Source organism: Anabrus simplex, chromosome 3 (assembly GCF_040414725.1).
Source record: "Anabrus simplex isolate iqAnaSimp1 chromosome 3, ASM4041472v1, whole genome shotgun sequence".
Classification (NCBI taxonomy): Eukaryota; Metazoa; Arthropoda; class Insecta; order Orthoptera; family Tettigoniidae; genus Anabrus; species Anabrus simplex.
This window is the reverse complement of record NC_090267.1, coordinates 193,985,043-194,004,905: the sequence shown is the minus strand read 5'-3', so window position 1 is coordinate 194,004,905 and position 19,863 is coordinate 193,985,043. Positions and strand designations below refer to the sequence as shown.

At 37.3% G+C, this 19,863-nt stretch overlaps 1 protein-coding gene across 1 annotated transcript in view; it reads left to right on the top strand.

Moving 5' to 3' along the window:
* The window catches only part of emei (transmembrane protein 161-like emei), a 183,594-nt gene that overhangs the window by 46,841 nt on the left and 116,890 nt on the right, over nt 1-19,863 (top strand). Inside the window, exon 4 of the mRNA XM_067144268.2 lies at nt 13,886-13,999. Within this exon, the coding sequence (XP_067000369.1) occupies nt 13,886-13,999 (114 nt within the window). The remainder of the gene's footprint in view (nt 1-13,885; nt 14,000-19,863) is intronic.

Sequence of the window (19,863 nt, the reverse complement as noted above, 5' to 3'; positions counted from 1 at the left end):
TGAATTCAGGAAATCTGTTAGGAAGGTACGAGTTTTTCGCGGATTTTTTGATGATACAGACCACTATCTGATCTGTAGTGAACTAAGTATCTCTAGGCCTAGGGTAGAGAAAGTGAAATCTGTCTGTAAACGAATAAGGGTAGAAAATCTCCAGGACGAGGAAATTAGACAGAAGTACATGGATATGATTAGGAAGAAGTTTCGAACAGTAGACAGTAAGCAGGTTCAGGATATAGAAAGTGAATGGGTGGCATACAGGGATGCTGTAGTAGAAACAGCAAGGGAATGCCTAGGAACAACTGTGTGTAAAGATGGGAGAAGGCGAACATCTTGCTGGAATGATGAAGTGAGAGCAGCCTGTAAACGTAAAAAGATGGCTTATCAGAAATGGCTCCAAACAAGGGCCGAGGCAGACAGGGATTTGTACGTAGATGAAAGAAAGAGAGCGAAACAAATAGTTGTTGAATCCAAAAAGAAGTCATGAAGTCATGGGAAGATTTTGGTAATAACCTGGAAAGGCTAGGTCAAGCAGCAGGGAAACCTTTCTGGACAGTAATAAAGAATCTTAGGAAGGGAGGGAAAAAGGAAATGAACAGTGTTTTGAGTAATTCAGGTGAACTCATAATAGATCCCAGGGAATCACTGGAGAGGTGGGGGGGTGAATATTTTGAACATCTTCTCAATGTAAAAGGAAATTATCCTGGTGGTGTTGTGGACAGCCAATCTCATGGGGAGGAGGAAAATGATGTTGGTGAAATTATGCTTGAGGAAGTGGAGAGGATGGTAAATAAACTCCATTGTCATAAGGCAGCAGGAATAGATGAAATTAGACCTGAAATGGTGAAGTACAGTGGGAAGGCAGGGATGAAATGGCTTCATAGAGTAGTAAAATTCGCGTGGAGTGTTGGTAAGGTGCCTTCAGATTGGACAAAAGCAGTAATTGCACCTATCTATAAGCAAGGGAACAGGAAGGATTGCAACAACTATCGAGGTATCTCATTGATTAGTATACCAGGCAAAGTATTCACTGGCATCTTGGAAGGGAGGGTGCGATCAGTTGTTGAGGGGAAGTTGGAGGAAAACCAGTGTGGTTTTAGACCACAGAGAGGCTGTCAGGATCAGATTTTCAGTATGCGGCAGTAATTGAAAAATGCTACGAGAGGACTAGGCAGTTGTGTTTATGTTTCGTAGATCTAGAGAAAGCATATGACAGGGTACCAAGGGAAAAAATGTTCACTATTCTGGGGGACTATGGAATTAAAGGTAGATTATTAAAATCAATCAAAGGCATTTATGTTGACAATTGGGCTTCAGTGAGAATTAATGGTAGAATGAGTTCTTGGTTCAGGGTACTTACAGGAGTTAGACAAGGCTGTAATCTTTCACCTTTGTTGTTCGTAGTTTACATGGATCATCTGCTGAAAGGTATAAAATGGCAGGGAGGGATTCAGTTAGGTGGAAATGTAGTAAGCAGTTTGGCCTATGCTGATGACTTGGTCTTAATGGCAGACTGTGCCGAAAGCCTGCGGTCTAATATCTTGGAACTTGAAAACAGGTGCAATGAGTATGGTATGAAAATTAGCCTCTCGAAGACTAAGTTGATATCAGTAGGTAAGAAATTCAACAAATTGAATGTCAGATTGGTGATACAAAGCTAGAACAGGTCGATAATTTCAAGTATTTAGGTTGTGTGTTCTCCCAGGATGGTAATAAAGTAAGTGAGATTGAATCAAGGTGTAGTAGAGCTAATGCAGTGAGCTCGCAGCTGCGATCAGCAGTATTCTGTAAGAAGGAAGTCAGCTCCCAGACGAAAATATCTTTACATCGGACTGTTTTCAGACCAACTTTGCTTTACGGGAGCGAAAGCTGGGTGGACTCAGGATATCTTATTCATAAGTTAGAAGTAACAGACATGAAAGTAGCAAGAATGATTGCTGGTACAAACACAGAGATGCCAACTCTTACGATTCAATCTTAATCATTACGAATTACCCATCACAATTACGCCTTTACGAATCACACACCTCAAATTACGATTTTTTGTTGATTTTCAAATCTAAGTGTATGAAGTGTTCAAAAGTATATACAATGAATGCCAATACATCTTTAATTCTCAGAATATTATTTTCGGATTTCTCGGTAATCATTTATACCACTTTCCTGTCCCTTATTTGATAATATTTCGCGTTTTCTCGCGCCGAACTCAGTGTATGCTTCCATTACTGGAGAAATCGGCACCTGTGAAGTGGTAGACCTATATCTTGCAGAGTTGTCTTTGTTCCTCACATGACCAGACTTCCATTCAAATATGCCAGTAGTTTTGCTATTGTTTTGGCGGCGAAGTGGTGAGAAGCTCCGTTTCATTGTTGAAGTATTTATTGCGATTTTGGTTGTGTTACAAAATGCGAAAGATTTGAAATAATGAAGCGATTTATTGTGCAGGAAAATAGTGTGGTGACGTTACCGTGATTAGTGACGCTAGTAATAAACCAAAAGTAGTTCAAAAATTTAGGGATGAATACTCGTAAGATAGGCCCTGTTTATTGCGTTCTTGAAAATCTCATTCACTCGTGCTTTTGTAGTGTGTGTAGCCGCAAATTTTCAGTTGCGTATGGTGACGAAGAACAAGACTGAGTTCTGTGCTAATATGAACACCGGGTTACGTAGCGCATACCTATCTACGAAATGTCACTGTAATATTTGTCCCAAATGAAACATAATAATTGTTTTTACACAAATAAACTCGAAAATATGCGGTAAATTAAGAAATAGTACGAAATGTTTTACTTGAAGAGGATGATATGGATACATACTTTACTACCTTACAAGTATTTTTTATCTGCTACGTCGCAGCGCTTCCGTATGTGTTTTGTTTGTCTAACACTTTCGTGTGTGATGTCTTTGCTCACTGAAGTTGTTTGCATTAATTAGGCGTCTTTTTCTTCATGTAGCTCATTCGTTTTGTGCCCTAACTGTTTGGCCCAGGTATCATGCTATTTTGCTTTCAACAAAAAAGTAATATATTTATTTTGCTGTTTGAACTGCCCGCGCTAGTCATATGGACAAAGATATTGAGAATTCACATGCATCGCACTGCCATTCGTCAGTGCTAGCCCTGGACCTCAAAAAAGAAAAAAAAGACGGCACGAGAAGCAGAATGCAACGTAAGGGAGTCCTGTCTAAAGCCCGTAAGAACGTATACATATTTCTCTAGTAACGACGGTATTGCTTAATTTACCGCAGATTGTTCATTTTGTGTAAAAGGAATGATTATGTTCCATTTGGGACAAATATTACAGTGGCATTTCGTAGATAGGTATGCGCTACATAACCTGAACACCGAAGAGTTAAGTGCTCTGTTAGTGCAGAGGAAGCACACGATATCAAACGGAATACCACGTCACCAGTGTACGTTTACCAAACTGCAACTACAAGATGCTAGGGCACTAACTACAGTACTCAGCAAAAGAACAACCTACCTCAGATATGTACTGCAGATCACCTGTTCCTTTAGCGGGTAAGAATCATACACTCTTTATATGCCACTGGTTGAATTGTATGTTCATTAATTTTTCAATGACATGTACGTTTGTAAAATCTCGAAAAAAGAAAAATTCTACGGCTGCCACACCCCTCCCCCGGTGCCCGAACGGCTACATTACGAAGTGCCTTTCTTGAAAGTTGGCATCTCTGCAAACAGGTGGGAACAATGGCAGGAGGGTACTCGGAATGAGGAGATAAAGGCTAATTTAGGAATGAACTCGATGGATGAAGCTGCACGCGTAAACCGGCTTCGGTGGTGGGGTCATGTGAGGCGAATGGAGGAGGATAGGTTACCTAGGAGAATAATGGACTCTGTTATGGAGGGTAAGAGAAGTAGAGGGAGACCAAGACGACGGTGGTTAGACTCGGTTTCTAACGATTTAAAAATAAGAGGTATAGAACTAAATGAGGCCACAACACTAGTTGTAAATCGAGGATTGTGGCGACGTTTAGTAAATTCACAGAGGCCTGCAGACTGAACGCAGAAAGGCATAACAGTCTATAATGATGATGTATGTATGTAATAACAGAAAAATGAAACTAATCACACATGGTGTGGCCTGCTCGTATTCCTGACCTAAACCCAATAGATAGAGTTCTTAGGACTAGTTTCAGCCACATAGTGGTCATCTTCAGCCAAATGAAATTAAACAGATTGTGTGATAACTAAAACATATGTATAACAGAAAAAGTTGCAGGAATAATTATAACATTAAATTCCATATAATAACAAAATTTATGGTTATGATCTGGCAAAGAAGTAAATCTCTAGACATTTGAGATTTACTTCTTTGCCTGAGGTCCTAAGTGAAGTTTAAGACATCATATCATGACAAGAAGATCATAACCATAATTTGATTCTTATAATTGCACTTCAATACGGAACAATAATAAAATTTATAGCTTATAAGCATCTGTACTTCTCAAATTTAGCGTTTTGTAGCAAATTGGTTAAAATTAGGGCATAATTTGCTAAATTGCACACACATCAGTTGGGAGTAAAATCATAGTGTTTAATCATCATGCAGTTTTGAATACACTGTAAAATACGACAAACATCAACATAAGACTGCAAGAAGTACCGTATTTCCCGGCATAATCGTCACACTTTTTATACCAAAATTTCCGAAAAAATAATAGGGTGCGACCATTATACGAAGAATTTTTAATACCAGTAGTTGTATGTTGGGTATTCAGCCCGAAGGCTGGTCTGATCCTCCACAGTTCCACCAAAGGCTATCATAGACAGCCTAGGCGTAATTGAAGAGGCATACTAGAGAAATGAGGAGTGAGGTAGTTTCCCGTTGCTTTCCTTACCGAGCCAGAAGTTGCTATTGCACATCAGTCTGCCAAGCCCACTGAAATGCATGCACCAACTGACCCTATTTGCGATAATTTCACACCAATCATAGCAGGAACTGGTTGCATAAGGAATGGTATTACTAGTATCGCTCATACCTCGGTCACTTTCATATTGTCAAAGCCAAGGATGAGACTGAGACAGGTCAATGAAAATAACAAATTGCTCTAGTCCATACCAGAAGACATAGCACACTGTAAACACTACATCTCACCAGCAAGAGCTCACCAGTATTTGTATTACTCAAAAAATGTATTTATAACTACATTGTATTTGATACAAATTTAAGATGCACGTAATACTCGTGTTTATACATCAAAATAATTAAAATAGCCTAAAACAAAATTCATAATTATTTGCAACAATTCGGCAAATGTTCTTCCAACCTGAAAATAAAAATGAACGTATTAAGTTAATTGTCATTAATTTGAGTATTAAAGTTGAAATATTACACTTGGAAAAAATTATCGCTTTGTTGTGAAATACGAACTTACCAGTACACAATTTATTCCAAATCTTCTGTGTCGCTATCGCAGGTTTCGGTATCTGATGCGCCGTCCTCGCCGTTGTTAATACCAATATCAGATTCTTCGTCTCTCTGCCACACTGCGTCATGTTCGGATCCGTCTAGTGCATTCGAAATCCCAGTCCTGTTGAAGCTCTTGGAGACTAGTTCAGGTGGTATAAGATCCCAACTCTTCATCACCCACGAGCATAACAAGTCCAAGGGTGGACGCCTGATATTTCCAGCGAGCGTCAATTGCGATTGCCGCTCATCATCCACTCGTTGTAAAATCGACGTAAGTGGTCTTTAAAGGGTTTATTAATACATACGGCTAGTGGTTGCAAAGCAGATGTTAGGCCACCAGAAATGACTATCTGTCGTGTCTTATTTTTACTGAGAAGTTGCTTCACTTCGTTCACAAGGTGACCTCGGAAACTATCTAAAACAAGCAGAGCTGGTTGTTTTAGTAGTGCACCGGGTCTTCTATCCCACACAGTTTTAACCCAGTCCAGCATGAGTTCTACGTCTATCCAACCCTTTGGTTGCACTCGTACATGAATTCCACGGGGAAACTGTATATTCTTAGGCATCGTTTTCCTCTTGAAAATGATGTAAGGCGGCAGCTTTCTTCTGTCAGCTGTAATGGCTAGCATTGCCATGCATCGCAACTTCTCACTACCGCTGGTTTTCATTAATACACTCCGTGATCCTTTTAGCGCAATAGTGCTGTTGCGAGGCATATAAAAAAAAAAAATTGGAGTCTGATCGACATTACCGATTTGAGAAAGCAAGTACGAAGTTTCCTTGCGCAAACGTTTGGCAGATCGGTGAAAATTGACAATCGTGTCCGTGTAATCAGCAGGCAACTTTTGGCTTAGTGTTGTTCTCCTTCGCACTGACAGATTGTGTCGTCGCATGAACCCCTTAATCCACCCATGACTCTCCTTAAACTGAGTTATGTTGTGTTTGCGCATTACCTCCCGTCCCTTAATTTGTAACATTTCATACGATACACTGCAGCCATTGCTACGTATTTCATTCATGTACAGAAACACTTCATTGTCAATTATAGGAAATTTCCCTGTTTTAGGACCTCTAAATGCGCGTCTAGAAGGGTTTGTGCTTTTTAGCTTGTTTTTTAATTTCCGCCAGTCACGCACCAACTTTTTACTCACTGAAAATTTTCTTTCTGCAGCTCTGTTTCCGTGCTGTTCAGCAAAGGCAATTACGCTTAGCTTGAAGCCTGCAGAATAGTTTCTATATTTGCCCATAATCACTTATAAATGCTTCACACGTTAATGTTTCGCAATAATAAATGACTTTCCGTAATTGTTCACTATTAAAACAAATTATTTCTACAAACACCCCAAACACAAATTAAAAACTTCAATTCTCACGCACACATGTCTACAGTAATCACGTCAGTCATAAACAAATAAATGCATCTGTGATCTGTCCATTTCAGAACAGCCAATACTGTTAGGCAGCAAGTAAGCATGCAGCAATTTGTTATCAGTTGAGCTCATTGGTTGCGACACACTAGTGCACTTGCGCAAAGCTCACAAACCGGAGAACGGACGTCTTCATACATCGTTCTAGCTAGCGCGGTGTAGATCTACTGTAGTTGACCTGTTCCGAGACGTCAGTAACAAACATTCATTTTTCAATTTCTTTTAAACATACGGTAATTGTGAATTATACTGCATAATTTTTTTAACCTCAAGATCTAAAGCAAGCGTACTGAAGAACCTCTACATGAACTTCTATTTTTAATTCAAGAAAAGTGTCGTAAGTGTTACAGTTGTGTTGACTTCTTGCCATTTTTGTGTCGGCTGATGATGACATGGACATATGTCGAAACCGGTCCCATAACTTATTAAATATGTTGCTACATTAATTCATGCAACAATATTATTGTATTGAATAGATGGAACATCTTTCTCTGTTTAGCATTTTAATACGGTAATTAGGTTAATATTTCTTCTCAGTTATTGATGATTTTACATTACATTACTGACGAGTTTATAAAGTAAAACTTTAATACCATTGGATAATAATTATCTTGACTGCTTGGGTAAAAGTTTTCATCCCATGCCCGGACACTTATGATGTAGTAGTAAGATAAGAATCTAGCGATGACAACTGAGAACATCGTAAATAATTCGGCTGACCGTGAGCTGAATAATTCCGTGGAAATCTGCGTTATCATCTTGGATTTCACTTCGTGCGCAATAACGCAGGAGCCGGCCCCATAGTGTAGGGGTAGTGTGCCTGCTTCTTACACGGAAGACCCGGGTTCAATTCACGGCCGGGTCAGGGAATTTTACCTGTATCTGAGGGCTGGTTTTGAGGTCCACTCAACCTACGTGATTACAATTGAGGAGCTATCTGATGGTGAGATGGTGGCCCCGGTCTAGAGATCCAAGAATAACGGCCATGAGGATTTGTCATGCTGACCACACGACACCTCGTAATCTGCAGGCCTTCGGGCTGAGCAGCGGTCGCTTCCTAGGCCAAGGTCCTTCGCAACTGTTGCACCGGGGGGCAGGTGGTTGTAATAACGCAGAATTCTATCAGACCTCTTGTCTACTAGAAGACAAGTGTGTGTTGGTACCGGTATTTCCTGGCGACATTGCCGATAAGCGATAACTTACAGCCTTACGTATTTCAAATGAGAACTCATAATATGAAGGTGGTGAATAAACTGTACACTGTCTCGCGACTTCGTTGTCAAACTGCCGATAGCCTACCGTTAAGCCATGCCGGTATTTTTATTTATACGTTGTGCAACATCTAGCAAATGTGACTGTGTTGCCGAATTGCCCATAAACCATACACGTATGTAAATTGTGCGTTCATGTGCAACTTACATTGCAGTTCCTTTTACCTTTTAACCAGATTGGTGAACAAAATTTGGACGTACGACGATTATGCGATTAAATGTTTAAAGTCCGATTTTTGTATTGAAAATAAAAGATGTAACGATTACGCGGTGGCGACGATTATGCCGGGAAATACGTTCGCCGAATTGTTGCAAATAATTATGGATTTTGTTTTAGACTATTTTAATTATTTTGAATTATATCGACACTATTTGTGGAGGCCCAAATGCACTGCAGTGCTCTGAGGCAAAGGAAGGACTCCAAAACATCTTTCTTTTTCTATTCAAGTCTTTGATTGCAAAGTCGGCACATCAGTATGTCTGTATCGCTTACATAAAAATGTTCCGAATTGTAACTCTTGGCACGCTGTTTGATCGTCACTTCTCTTCTACCCATGTAGTAAATGTGATCGTTGGCACGCTGAAGGAAGACCGGCCTGGAGATACGTTCCTCCTGAAATGTGAAGTACTTGAGAAGACAAACCATTCCACCATTGCAGTTCTCTTCGACAATTCACTGAATCTGTTTTGGCCAAACGGGGCAAAGAGAGAGCTCGTTTTTCTTTTTGTAACTGACACTGCTCCGTATATGGTGAAGTCAGCCAAGGGACTTAAAATGCTATACCCGAAAATGATACATGTGACATGTCTTGCACATGCCTTGCATAGGGCAGCTGAAGAAGTTAGAAGTAGCTACCCTTAAGTTCATAAATTAATATTGAACTGTAAGAAAGTGTTTGTCAAAGCTCCACTTCACGTTCAGAAATTTCAAGGAGAAACACCTTCACTACCCCTACCTCCCCAGCCAGTTATAACGTGATGGGGGACTTGGCTTGATGCCGCAGTGTACTATTGCAACAACTTAGATGTCGTGGAAAAGATCGTGAAGTCTTTTGATTCTGCAGAATCGTCCTCCATAAAAACCACTCGAGATTTATTTTCAAGCACTACATTAAAAGCGAACCTGGCTTACATAAAGTCCAATTTTAATTCTTTATCTGGAGCAATCACGCAACTGGAAGTTTCGGGTGCAGAACTAAGCGATGCACTGGATGTTGTAAAGTGCATTGAATAGGAATTAAAGCAAGTAGTTAGTGGGACGTAAAGCAAATAACATTATTATTATTATTATTATTATTATTATTATTATTATTATTATTATTATTATTATTATTATTAAAGCATGTGAAAGGAACAATAGCATGGTGTTTGGCCCGTTTGGCCACAACAGATTAATTGTCAAAGAGAACTGCAATGGTGGAATAGTTTGTCTTCTCTAGCACTTCACATGTCAGGAGGAACGTATCTCCATAGGGTGTGTAGAAAATTATAAAATGTACTGGAAAAAAATAGCGGACTTGTATACCTGCGTGGAATAAGTGACATTCTTTGTGGAAACCCTTCATCTGCTGATTTCCAGGAATTTTCTTCAAGTGATTTAACTCTATTCAAGTACACTCCCGTTACATCATTTGATTATTACAAGTGATGAAAATCATTTTTCGTCCGTATTGAAAGTTTCATAAACTGTATATAGGATAATATTTTTTGTTTATTTCCACCTATTCAATACATTACAAGATGTTGGCATTTACTTTAAAACATTATTCAGATGAGACATGTTTTGCCTCCTACTGTGAGGCATCCTCAGTCATTATCAAAAACCTTATTATTTTACCAGGCATCTGGTTAAAGATATTCAAAAATGTGTTTGATGATTATAAGAGAGATAAGATTTACGTTTGTTATAAACATGTTCATGAAGTAACTAAATATCTAATATATTGATAAAAACATATGTAGTTCTTTGTTGAATAGGACTTGTTTGATTGTACTATAGTAAAAGAAGGTGGCTTGAAGCCGTAGTCATTAATAGATGTCTAATACATAGTGGAAGGCATAAAATATCAGTTCTATGAGAATATACATTACATTCAACTGATACTAAAAACTAGTGGATTCATAGGTAGTACATATAAAATGTTCAATGAAATAACTAAAGATCTAATAAAATGATAAACACATATGTAGTTCTTTGTTGATTAGGACGTCATATGATTGTACGGCTTAAAGCCGTAGTCATTAATAGATGTCTAATACATAGTGGAAGGCATATGAAATCAGTTCAATGAGAATATATAATACAATCAATTGATACATAAAAACTGGTAGATTCATAAGCAGTACATTTAAAAATGAAGGCGTCATGTGACTATAAATGACAGTTGATGGCTTAAAGCCGTAGTCAAAGTTTGAAGTATAGGTCAAATAACTGCTAATATATGGTAAAAAGATATGTCAAAATTATAAAGCTTAGTATAAAAAATATGAAGGCAAAACATTCCAATTGCTTGACAAAAGTTACTTGACGTTGGCATGCATTTGTCCGTGATATTTATTGGTCAACAGTTCGTAGGTTATTTTAGATTTATTCGGCAAGATTGCGTTGACAAGAAGTTCACCAGATGTTTATAGTTGGCCTAATTTTGTATTAAGTCATCAAGAAAGTTGCAGAGATGATGATGGGTGGAAATTCTCAACGTTGGTATGGTTTTTTTTTTTTTTTTTTTTTTTTGAGGTGAAGGTTGTAGAGCTGTTGTGTTCTTCTTCGATGACAATATATTTTATAAAACGTTGATTTTAATAATTTATACTATTGAAGAGTATACACCCCTACGTCAACAAATACATCATACCCCCCTCCCCCTCCCATCTTACGTAATTCCCCTCCACACGCCATTCATAAACCAATAAATGATACACGCCCCTCTGCTTCCCCTACTATTCACAACTCCCTCCCGTTCACGAATCACAAGCCTACAACTCCGCCCCCTCCTACCCATCCCCCTCTGGCCAGACGACATACGTACAACACAAGGAGTAAAAACCGTTAGTGACCATGAGTATCCTAATAGCGCCTCACACAGCTTGTCAAACGGGCCTACAACGCCATAGGTAAGCACCAACATTTTCTCACTAACAACACTTAAACAAAACCTTCCCATGTTTTCTTTCATTCTCGTCAAAATTAACTACAGTTTTTTCTTCATTTCAGAACCAATCTATAACAACAATAATTCAACAGCCTCATCAAACTTCCATAATACTCTTCAATAGTATAAATTATTAAAATCAATGTTTTATAAAATATATTGTCATCGAAGAAGAACACAACAGCTCTACAACCTTCACCTCAAAAAAAAAAAAAAAAAAAAACCATACCAACGTTGAGAATTTCCACCCATCATCATCTCTGCAACTTTCTTGATGACTTAATACAAAATTAGGCCAACTATAAACATCTGGTGAACTTCTTGTCAACGCAATCTTGCCGAATAAATCTAAAATAACCTACGAACTGTTGACCAATAAATATCACGGACAAATGCATGCCAACGTCAAGTAACTTTTGTCAAGCAATTGGAATGTTTTCCTTCATATTTTTTATACTAAGCTTTATAATTTTGACTTATATCTTTTTACCATATATTAGCAGTTATTTGACCTATACTTCAAACTTTGACTACGGCTTTAAGCCATCAACTGTCATTTATAGTCACATGACGCCTTAATTTTTAAATGTACTGCTTATGAATCTACCAGTTTTTATGTATCAATTGATTGTATTATATATTCTCATTGAACTGATTTCATATGCCTTCCACTATGTATTAGACATCTATTAATGACTACGGCTTTAAGCCGTACAATCATACGACGTCCTAATCAACAAAGAACTACATATGTGTTTATCATTTTATTAGATCTTTAGTTATTTCATTGAACATTTTATATGTACTACCTATGAATCCACTAATTTTTAGTATCAGTTGAATGTAATGTATATTCTCATAGAACTGATATTTTATGCCTTCCACTATGTATTAGACATCTATTAATGACTACGGCTTCAAGCCACCTTCTTTTACTATAGTACAATCAAACAAGTCCTATTCAACAAAGAACTACATATGTTTTTATCAATATATTAGATATTTAGTTACTTCATGAACATGTTTATAACAAACGTAAATCTTATCTCTCTTATAATCATCAAACACATTTTTGAATATCTTTAACCAGATGCCTGGTAAAATAATAAGGTTTTTGATAATGACTGAGGATGCCTCACAGTAGGAGGCGAAACATGTCTCATCTGAATAATGTTTTAAAGTAAATGCCAACATCTTGTAATGTATTGAATAGGTGGAAATAAACAAAAAATATTATCCTATATACAGTTTACATCATTTGATGTCAAAAGAAGTTTTTCTCGCTACAAGACGATACTCAGCGACAACAGGAGGGGATTCTTATTCAACAATCTTAAGATGCATGTGGTCATAAATTGCAACAATTCTGATAATGGAGACTAGATCAGGCATGAAAGTTTCATTCAAATAACATATGTTTTGTGTATAAATTAAAACTGATTGAATATTGAACAGTGAAAGTAACTGTAGTGTTTGTCTTCCACAGAGTCCGTCCTTGTCTAGGAGTATGCAGTGTAATCTTAACGAGTTCATGAAATATTCATCATTTTGGGTTAAAGATTTTGAAGAATTAAAACTTTTTAACTCTAAATTAATTGCAGCTTGTAGCAATTGTAATAAAAGTGTTTCTACGTAACATAGATGCTATTCTTGAAGTCATATTTTGAATTTTATAGTCATATTTTTATGTTTTTAGGTCATAAATGCATACATATTTCATACATTTTGGGTCATAGAAATTTGCCCCCTATTAATAAGAGTCCAATATTGGACTCTAGGAATACAATTTCAATAGGAATAGCACTATACAAACTAAAACCCCTGGGAACAGGTATATCACCACGCTAAATTTCGCTACATTTTCATAACCTTATTGCCAATGCAATAAAAATGTTACTCTATATTTGGATGTTTATTTGAGAGTCTTAGTACAAGCCCTAAGTGTGATAGCCCTATATCTGGCTACCTGTGCCCCCTAAGTATCACCCTGATACTCGCTTCTTTTGTACGTTAAGTGAACTAAATTGTGGAACCATGTAATCACCATCTTTTGGAAGATTTCATGTATACTGACTACTCGCTGTCTGTTGTGCAGGCATCATGATAGTCTTTTTTCACAATGTCGGTATTATCCAGCTAGAATTGCTCTCTTGCTATCCAGATGTGAACCGTATTGAACAGCCAGGGATTGATTAAACAAACTGTTTTTAGTTGTCCGAACATACTACAGAATCTGCTAGACTTACACATTATTGTTATGAAGAATGGTAAATTTTGTACATTGGACCAACACTGGCTTGATGGGCTGTTTAATGGTATGTCAAGAAGAATGCAAGTATGCATCACTAAATGGGGATAGGTTGCTATAAGATGCTTAGATTGATAATATGTGTAATGCAAATTGAAAGAACTCCTTTTTTGAAAAGAAATTCTATTTGTGAGGAATAGGTATTGGGGTATGTTCTATTCATATGGCTCACTTTTACTTCCTTGCTAAATGTCAAGAACTGTTTGTATACAGATGGTATAAAACATTTTTTTGTATGTGTATCAAATATCAATGTTTAATTTTTTCTTTGTAAATTTTTTCTGGTTGTTTTTAGTTGGAAACTACAAAAGTTACACCTCTAGATGTGGTTCATCTGAGATATTACACAGAATACCAATGGCTAGTGGACTTTGCACTGTATTCAACCATAGTTTACATTGCAACAGAGGTATGATTCCCAATTAATAAGTTACTAAAAACAATTTTATCTTCATTAAAATTGCATACTAACCTGCAATCATTACATTACGTCATCATAGTGTATTCATATGAGCTTTCTGGCTATTCAGTTGTAACTTATATCTGGAAAAATATAACTAGTAGGTAAATTCCAATTGTAAGTTCTATTACAAATGCATATACAAGGTGTACACAAAAGGATATCGGAGTTCTCTTACCTTTGGTATACAGTAACATACAGCATCATACATTAACTGATAGAGTAACTGTATGCATTTTCACAATACACACAGAGTGTGCTCATTGTGAGAGCTTTCAGTTGCACAACACACATCCAACTGGTAGTTGAGCTCTTCCCATACTCTTGTCAGTGTATCTAGATAGGCTGACAGGTAGCGGTGACACATAACACATGATCCTTAACATTCCCGTGCAAAAACGAAATCATATGATGGCTGAATCAGCCATTCCTGGAAAATAAGGGGGTGCATTGTTTTTCTGCCAAACGAAGGCTAGAATCCATCCCACGGTTGCCAACCCATTTTCTGCTATGTCTCTACAGATCACTCAAAAGTCCCTACTCCAGAGAGAGTTGCAAAGTATATAAGAATACTGAATAAAATGTTACAGGAATACTACCTGTATTTCTTAAATTTTTATTTTCGGCTTTGTTTCTCAGTTCTTTCAAGTTCTCCTTGTAATTCCCTCTACCTTTACGGTGTTGACAACAAAAGAAACAATTACTGCTACCGTATCACTATTTTAATTATTGAAATATTCAATACCATCTGAATGCTAAACTGGATGATCTGCTTATCACACTCTATAATAACACAGCTAACTGAATTGACAGCTTGAATACATGACTTAAAAATACTCTGGGCAAAAGAAAAACTAGGGAATTCATCTAGCACACATCTATGCTTATGATTAGATCGTGCCACCAACTTACCCAAACTAACACAGTACCAGTAGAGATTTTGCCTCCTACAGTAAAGTATTTATTTTTTATTTTGTTATATTTTTGCCACAATATTTGACAGAAAAAACAATATATTTTCAAGTGAAGTTTTGAAATCTGTCCCTACATATCTACTGTACTTTATAACAAAATGAATGAAACATTCCTACACATAGGAACATGTTCCTTTGGTTTGACAATGCTGGTCCATCCTGTATCTGAGAGAAGGGCCAGTCCTGAAGCATATCCAGGTATACAGTTCTTGTAACTGTTGTGTCCTGAAAACAAAAAAGAGAATTACTTATAAACTCCCTTTTGTATTTTGCAAACTGTAGTACACAGAAGGCTTTGTGCTTAGGAGCAACTATCTGTAATAGGAATTCAGTGTATGCTGCTATCAGGTGAAAGATGAAGAAATAACAATTTGCCACGTACAGTACAAACTTTCAGAGTTGATCTTTCATTTGATTGAGAAAACAGATGGCTAAAGTTGATTCCATAAATCGATCTTCGATAGTTCTTTTATGTACGCCTGGTATTTTATTTGTTTACTTTATTACACATTTCAATATTTTATATAAGCAACTTTGTTTTAGTAATCAAGTTTTAGATGATTGAATTACTTATGTGCTACAATGGTTTCTAGCTCGTAAGCAATGTTATACTTTTAGAATTCCGAATTCCCACTGTCGGCAGCCCTGAAGATGTTTTTCCGTGGTTTCCCCATTTTCACACCAAGCAAATGCTGGGGTAGTACCTTAATTAAGGCCACGGCCGCTTCCTTCCCAGTCCTAGCCCTTGCCTGTCCCATTGTCGCCATAAGACTTATCTGTGTCAGTGCGACGTAAAGCCAATAGCAAAAAAAATTTCCAAATTAACATCTCTATTCACGTTGAGTTGTACTGCCATCCTAAGCCCAAAGGGTGTAACTTAGAACTTAAGACATTTCATAAATTACGTACTGCATCACTTTTTAAATGAAAGCGTAATGTTTTTCTGTTATGTATTGTTACTAATTGCATTTCTGTAATGATAGCTCAGAGTTATGGCTAAATTGAATTTGGGAGATTTTCTGTAGCAGTCTTTCAGACCAGGTTTGTCTTATTCACATCACACTTTTTGATTACAGCACTCCGTCCCCCACCATACTTCATCTAATTGTAGTGTATAATTTCAGAAGTATATTTCACCAGCTTGCCACTGTATTGCTGTGTGGGAAGTTGAGATACAAACGTTTTACTTCTGATCTGGTCTTTTTTACACCTCATGTGACCTGTCAGTTTCTCCTTTTCTTTTTTATGGATGATGATAAAAAGGAGAGAATTAGGAAGCTTTTGGATAGTGTAGAGAAACTTTACAGAAGAACAATATATATATAAATCTCCACCTTATCAATACAAATTTATTTTACATTAAGCAGGTAAATATAGTCAAATAGTCAAGACTAGTTTCGACCCCTAGGGGGTCATCCTCAGTTGACATGCATTAAAAATTGTATTGTTCACAAAAACATCACATATAGAGGTAAAGCTTAAACTAATTTAGACTGATCATTAATGTTGGTATGTCTAGTGCATGATTGACTAGTGTGCATCATCCATGAAGACACATATTACCTTACTGCTACTACCATCCAATTTTTAGGTTATATAATATGGAACACACATATGTTTGTGTAACTCAACAGTGGCAAGTTCAACTATATACATTTAAAATTGGTTGATAAATTACACAACTGGCTATTGATTAGTCACATGAAAGTACAGAACACTGGCTTGAACATTTCTGATTGAGATATCAATGCAACACCTTACTTGCATACATCCTAGAAGCTAAATTCAGTTTGTAAAGCCCATTACTTCTGATTGAAACTTAGTATGAAGTTAAAATTTGAATAAAAATATTTGCTTAATATAGGCATTAAAATGTTGTTAAAATGGGCATATAGTCAAAAACAGTGGTATGTATGCCACACATGTCTAGTTAAAAACACATTACTGTTGTTTATATGTGGTACAACATGTACATTGATTTAGAATAAATGGGGTTTATATATATAGTGTTCCAACAAAATGGGTCCGTAAAAAATATTATATGTAAAGACAATTGGTATTATAATGATCCGCTGCAGATCAGGTAATACTAGTTATGTATCTGGAGATATTTTTTGGCAGCTACTAATGTTGGAGTTATTAGAAATGTTAATGGAGCATGTTTTCTTCTGTAGTCGCGATGTTTATAGTTGGTGGCATTAGTCAAATATGTTGAAAATTATGCGTCTTGGTGCACGTTGATTTTGTCCTGGAAGCGTATATGTTGTAAAAAGCAAGGTGGAGTGTGTAAGGTGTTGGAACCGTGTGTTCTTTGTAGCTGCCTGTTGGGATTATAAATAACAGTAGTGTAGAGAAAGACGAACAAAACAGAAATTAGGTGCTCAGAGTAAAAACAAGACAACATACAAACACAAAAACAATTCCATGGAAGAAAATATTACAAGAAATACGAGGCATGTTTTTTAAGTAAGTACCGTTTTGAAATAAATGAAAAGCAAACAAAGATTTTTTAACAATTTTATTTTTATATGAAAGCCTGTACATTACTCTACTTTTCAACATAATTCCCACCAATATTGAGGCACTTGTCATATCGTACAACGAGCTTTTGCATACCATCCTCATAGAAGTCGGCCGCCTGATTTGTCAGCCACTGCAGCACGGCCATCTTGACACCATCATCGTTGTCATGGTGTTTGCCGGCCGTATGTTTCTTCAAATACAGGAACAAGTGGTAATCACTGGGCGCAAGATCGGGACTGTATGGAGGGTGATTGAGTTGTTCCCAGCGAAATGATGTGATGAGGTCTTGGGTTCGATGAGCCGCATGTGGCGGGCATTGTCATGAAGCAAAAGGACGCCCTTACTGAGCATATCACGCTTTTTGTTCTGAATTGAGTGGTGCAATTTGTTTTAAGGTCTTACAATACATTGCTGAATTGATTGTCTCACCACAGGGCAAAAAGTCCACCAGTCTGAAAACTCGGTACACATGATTTTCCGGGCTGACATTCTTTGCTTAAACTTCACTTTCTAGGGTGAAGTTGAATGTCGCCATACCATAGACTGCTGTTTTGATTCAGGTGTAATGTAGGCCACCCAGGTTTCATCCTCCGTTACAATTTGACTCAAAAATTCATCACCTTCCAGGAAAGTTACGGCACTGCCCAAACGTTTGCTTTTTTGCTCCTCCGTCAACATTTTCGGTACCCAGTGTGAACACACCTTTCATAAAGAACACTTCGAGCAACTTGAGGAAATACGTCAGATAACGACGTAATCGTAAAGCGTCTGTTTTCTCTTACTGCTCAGTCAACTGCCTGCACCAAATCTTCACTAATGACTGAAGGTCGCCCACTCCATTCTTCATCATGCACATCTTTGTGGCCACCCTTAAATGCTCGAACCCATTTCCTAACCATTCCATCGCTCATAATGTTTGGTCCGTAAACTGCACAGATCTCACAATGAATATCGATAGCTTTCAAACCTTTTGCACTCAGAAGAAAACTAATAACAGACCGGACTTCACAGTCAGCGGAACTCTCGATCGGCGAGGCCATTTCAAATGCTTGCCAACAAACTTACACAAGGGCGACTATTGCCTTAATGGCGTTTCAGCCTTGCCAATAGATGCAGGTACACAGCGCGCATGCACGGAATGCCGTCTGCAGCGCTGCATCGGTGGAATATCAAAACGGTACTTACTTAAAAAGCATGCCTCGTACTACTAGTTGAACATTCTAAATCCAGCATCATCATATACAAATTCACGCACAACTGAAGTATTTCTAGTGCTTAACACTACGGCTTACAGTACTATAGGTTAAGCTGACTACTAGCTTAACATTATAAGTGATAATCAAGTGAAGTTAAACCATAATTATCCTACAGCAACAGCAACAACAACAACAACAACAACAACAAGGGTATAACAAGCAATTCAATGAAAGAAAATATGACAAGAAGTACTACTGGTTTAACTTTCTAAATTCAGTGTCATATACAGATTCACACACAATTTCATTATTTCCAGTACTTAACACTACAGCTTCCAATACTATAGGTTGAACTTACTACTAGCTTAACACTACAAGTGATAATGTTAAAAACATTGGTAATTACCCAACAACTACAATGACATGAGTACAACAAGCAATTCCCTGGAGAGAGAATACCACAAGTAAAACTACTAGTTTCACAATCTAAACCAAGCAGAAAATCACAAATTCAGTGTCCGTAATTTACAACTTTTACTTTTCACTTTACACTAGCACTAATGGTCTTAAATGAGTTGATACCAGAAGGGAATCTATCAAAGACTGTTGCAGATAATTTATTCCAATCCCTTATGGTCCTGTTTACGAAGGAAAACTTGCCCACGTCCGTATGCTGGTTTCTGGCCCTTATTTTATGCTTATGATCATTTCTTGATAAGTATGAGGGAAGCTCGAACCTATTCCTAATACTACTCCAGGCAGCCCTTCCCATATTGCTCTTATAAAGACCACACAGGCGAGATCTAGTTCTTCTAGATTCAAGACTTTCCCAATTAATGGTATTCCTCCTATTCCCAGTTACGAAATGCATCGCTCTTCTTTGAACTTTTACTAGAGAATTTATGAAACCCAGCCTGTACGGATCCCAGCATGCAGATCCATATTCTTGAATCAGTCTTACCAAGCATTTATAAGCTTTACTTTTGGCACCTGCATTAGCTTTCTTGAAATTCCGCACAATAAAATGTAACGATCTCCAGGATTTCTTAACTACATTTTTCAGTTGCTCTGACCAGTTTGTCTTTTCTAATAGTAAAGCCAAGTATTTACAACTATCAAC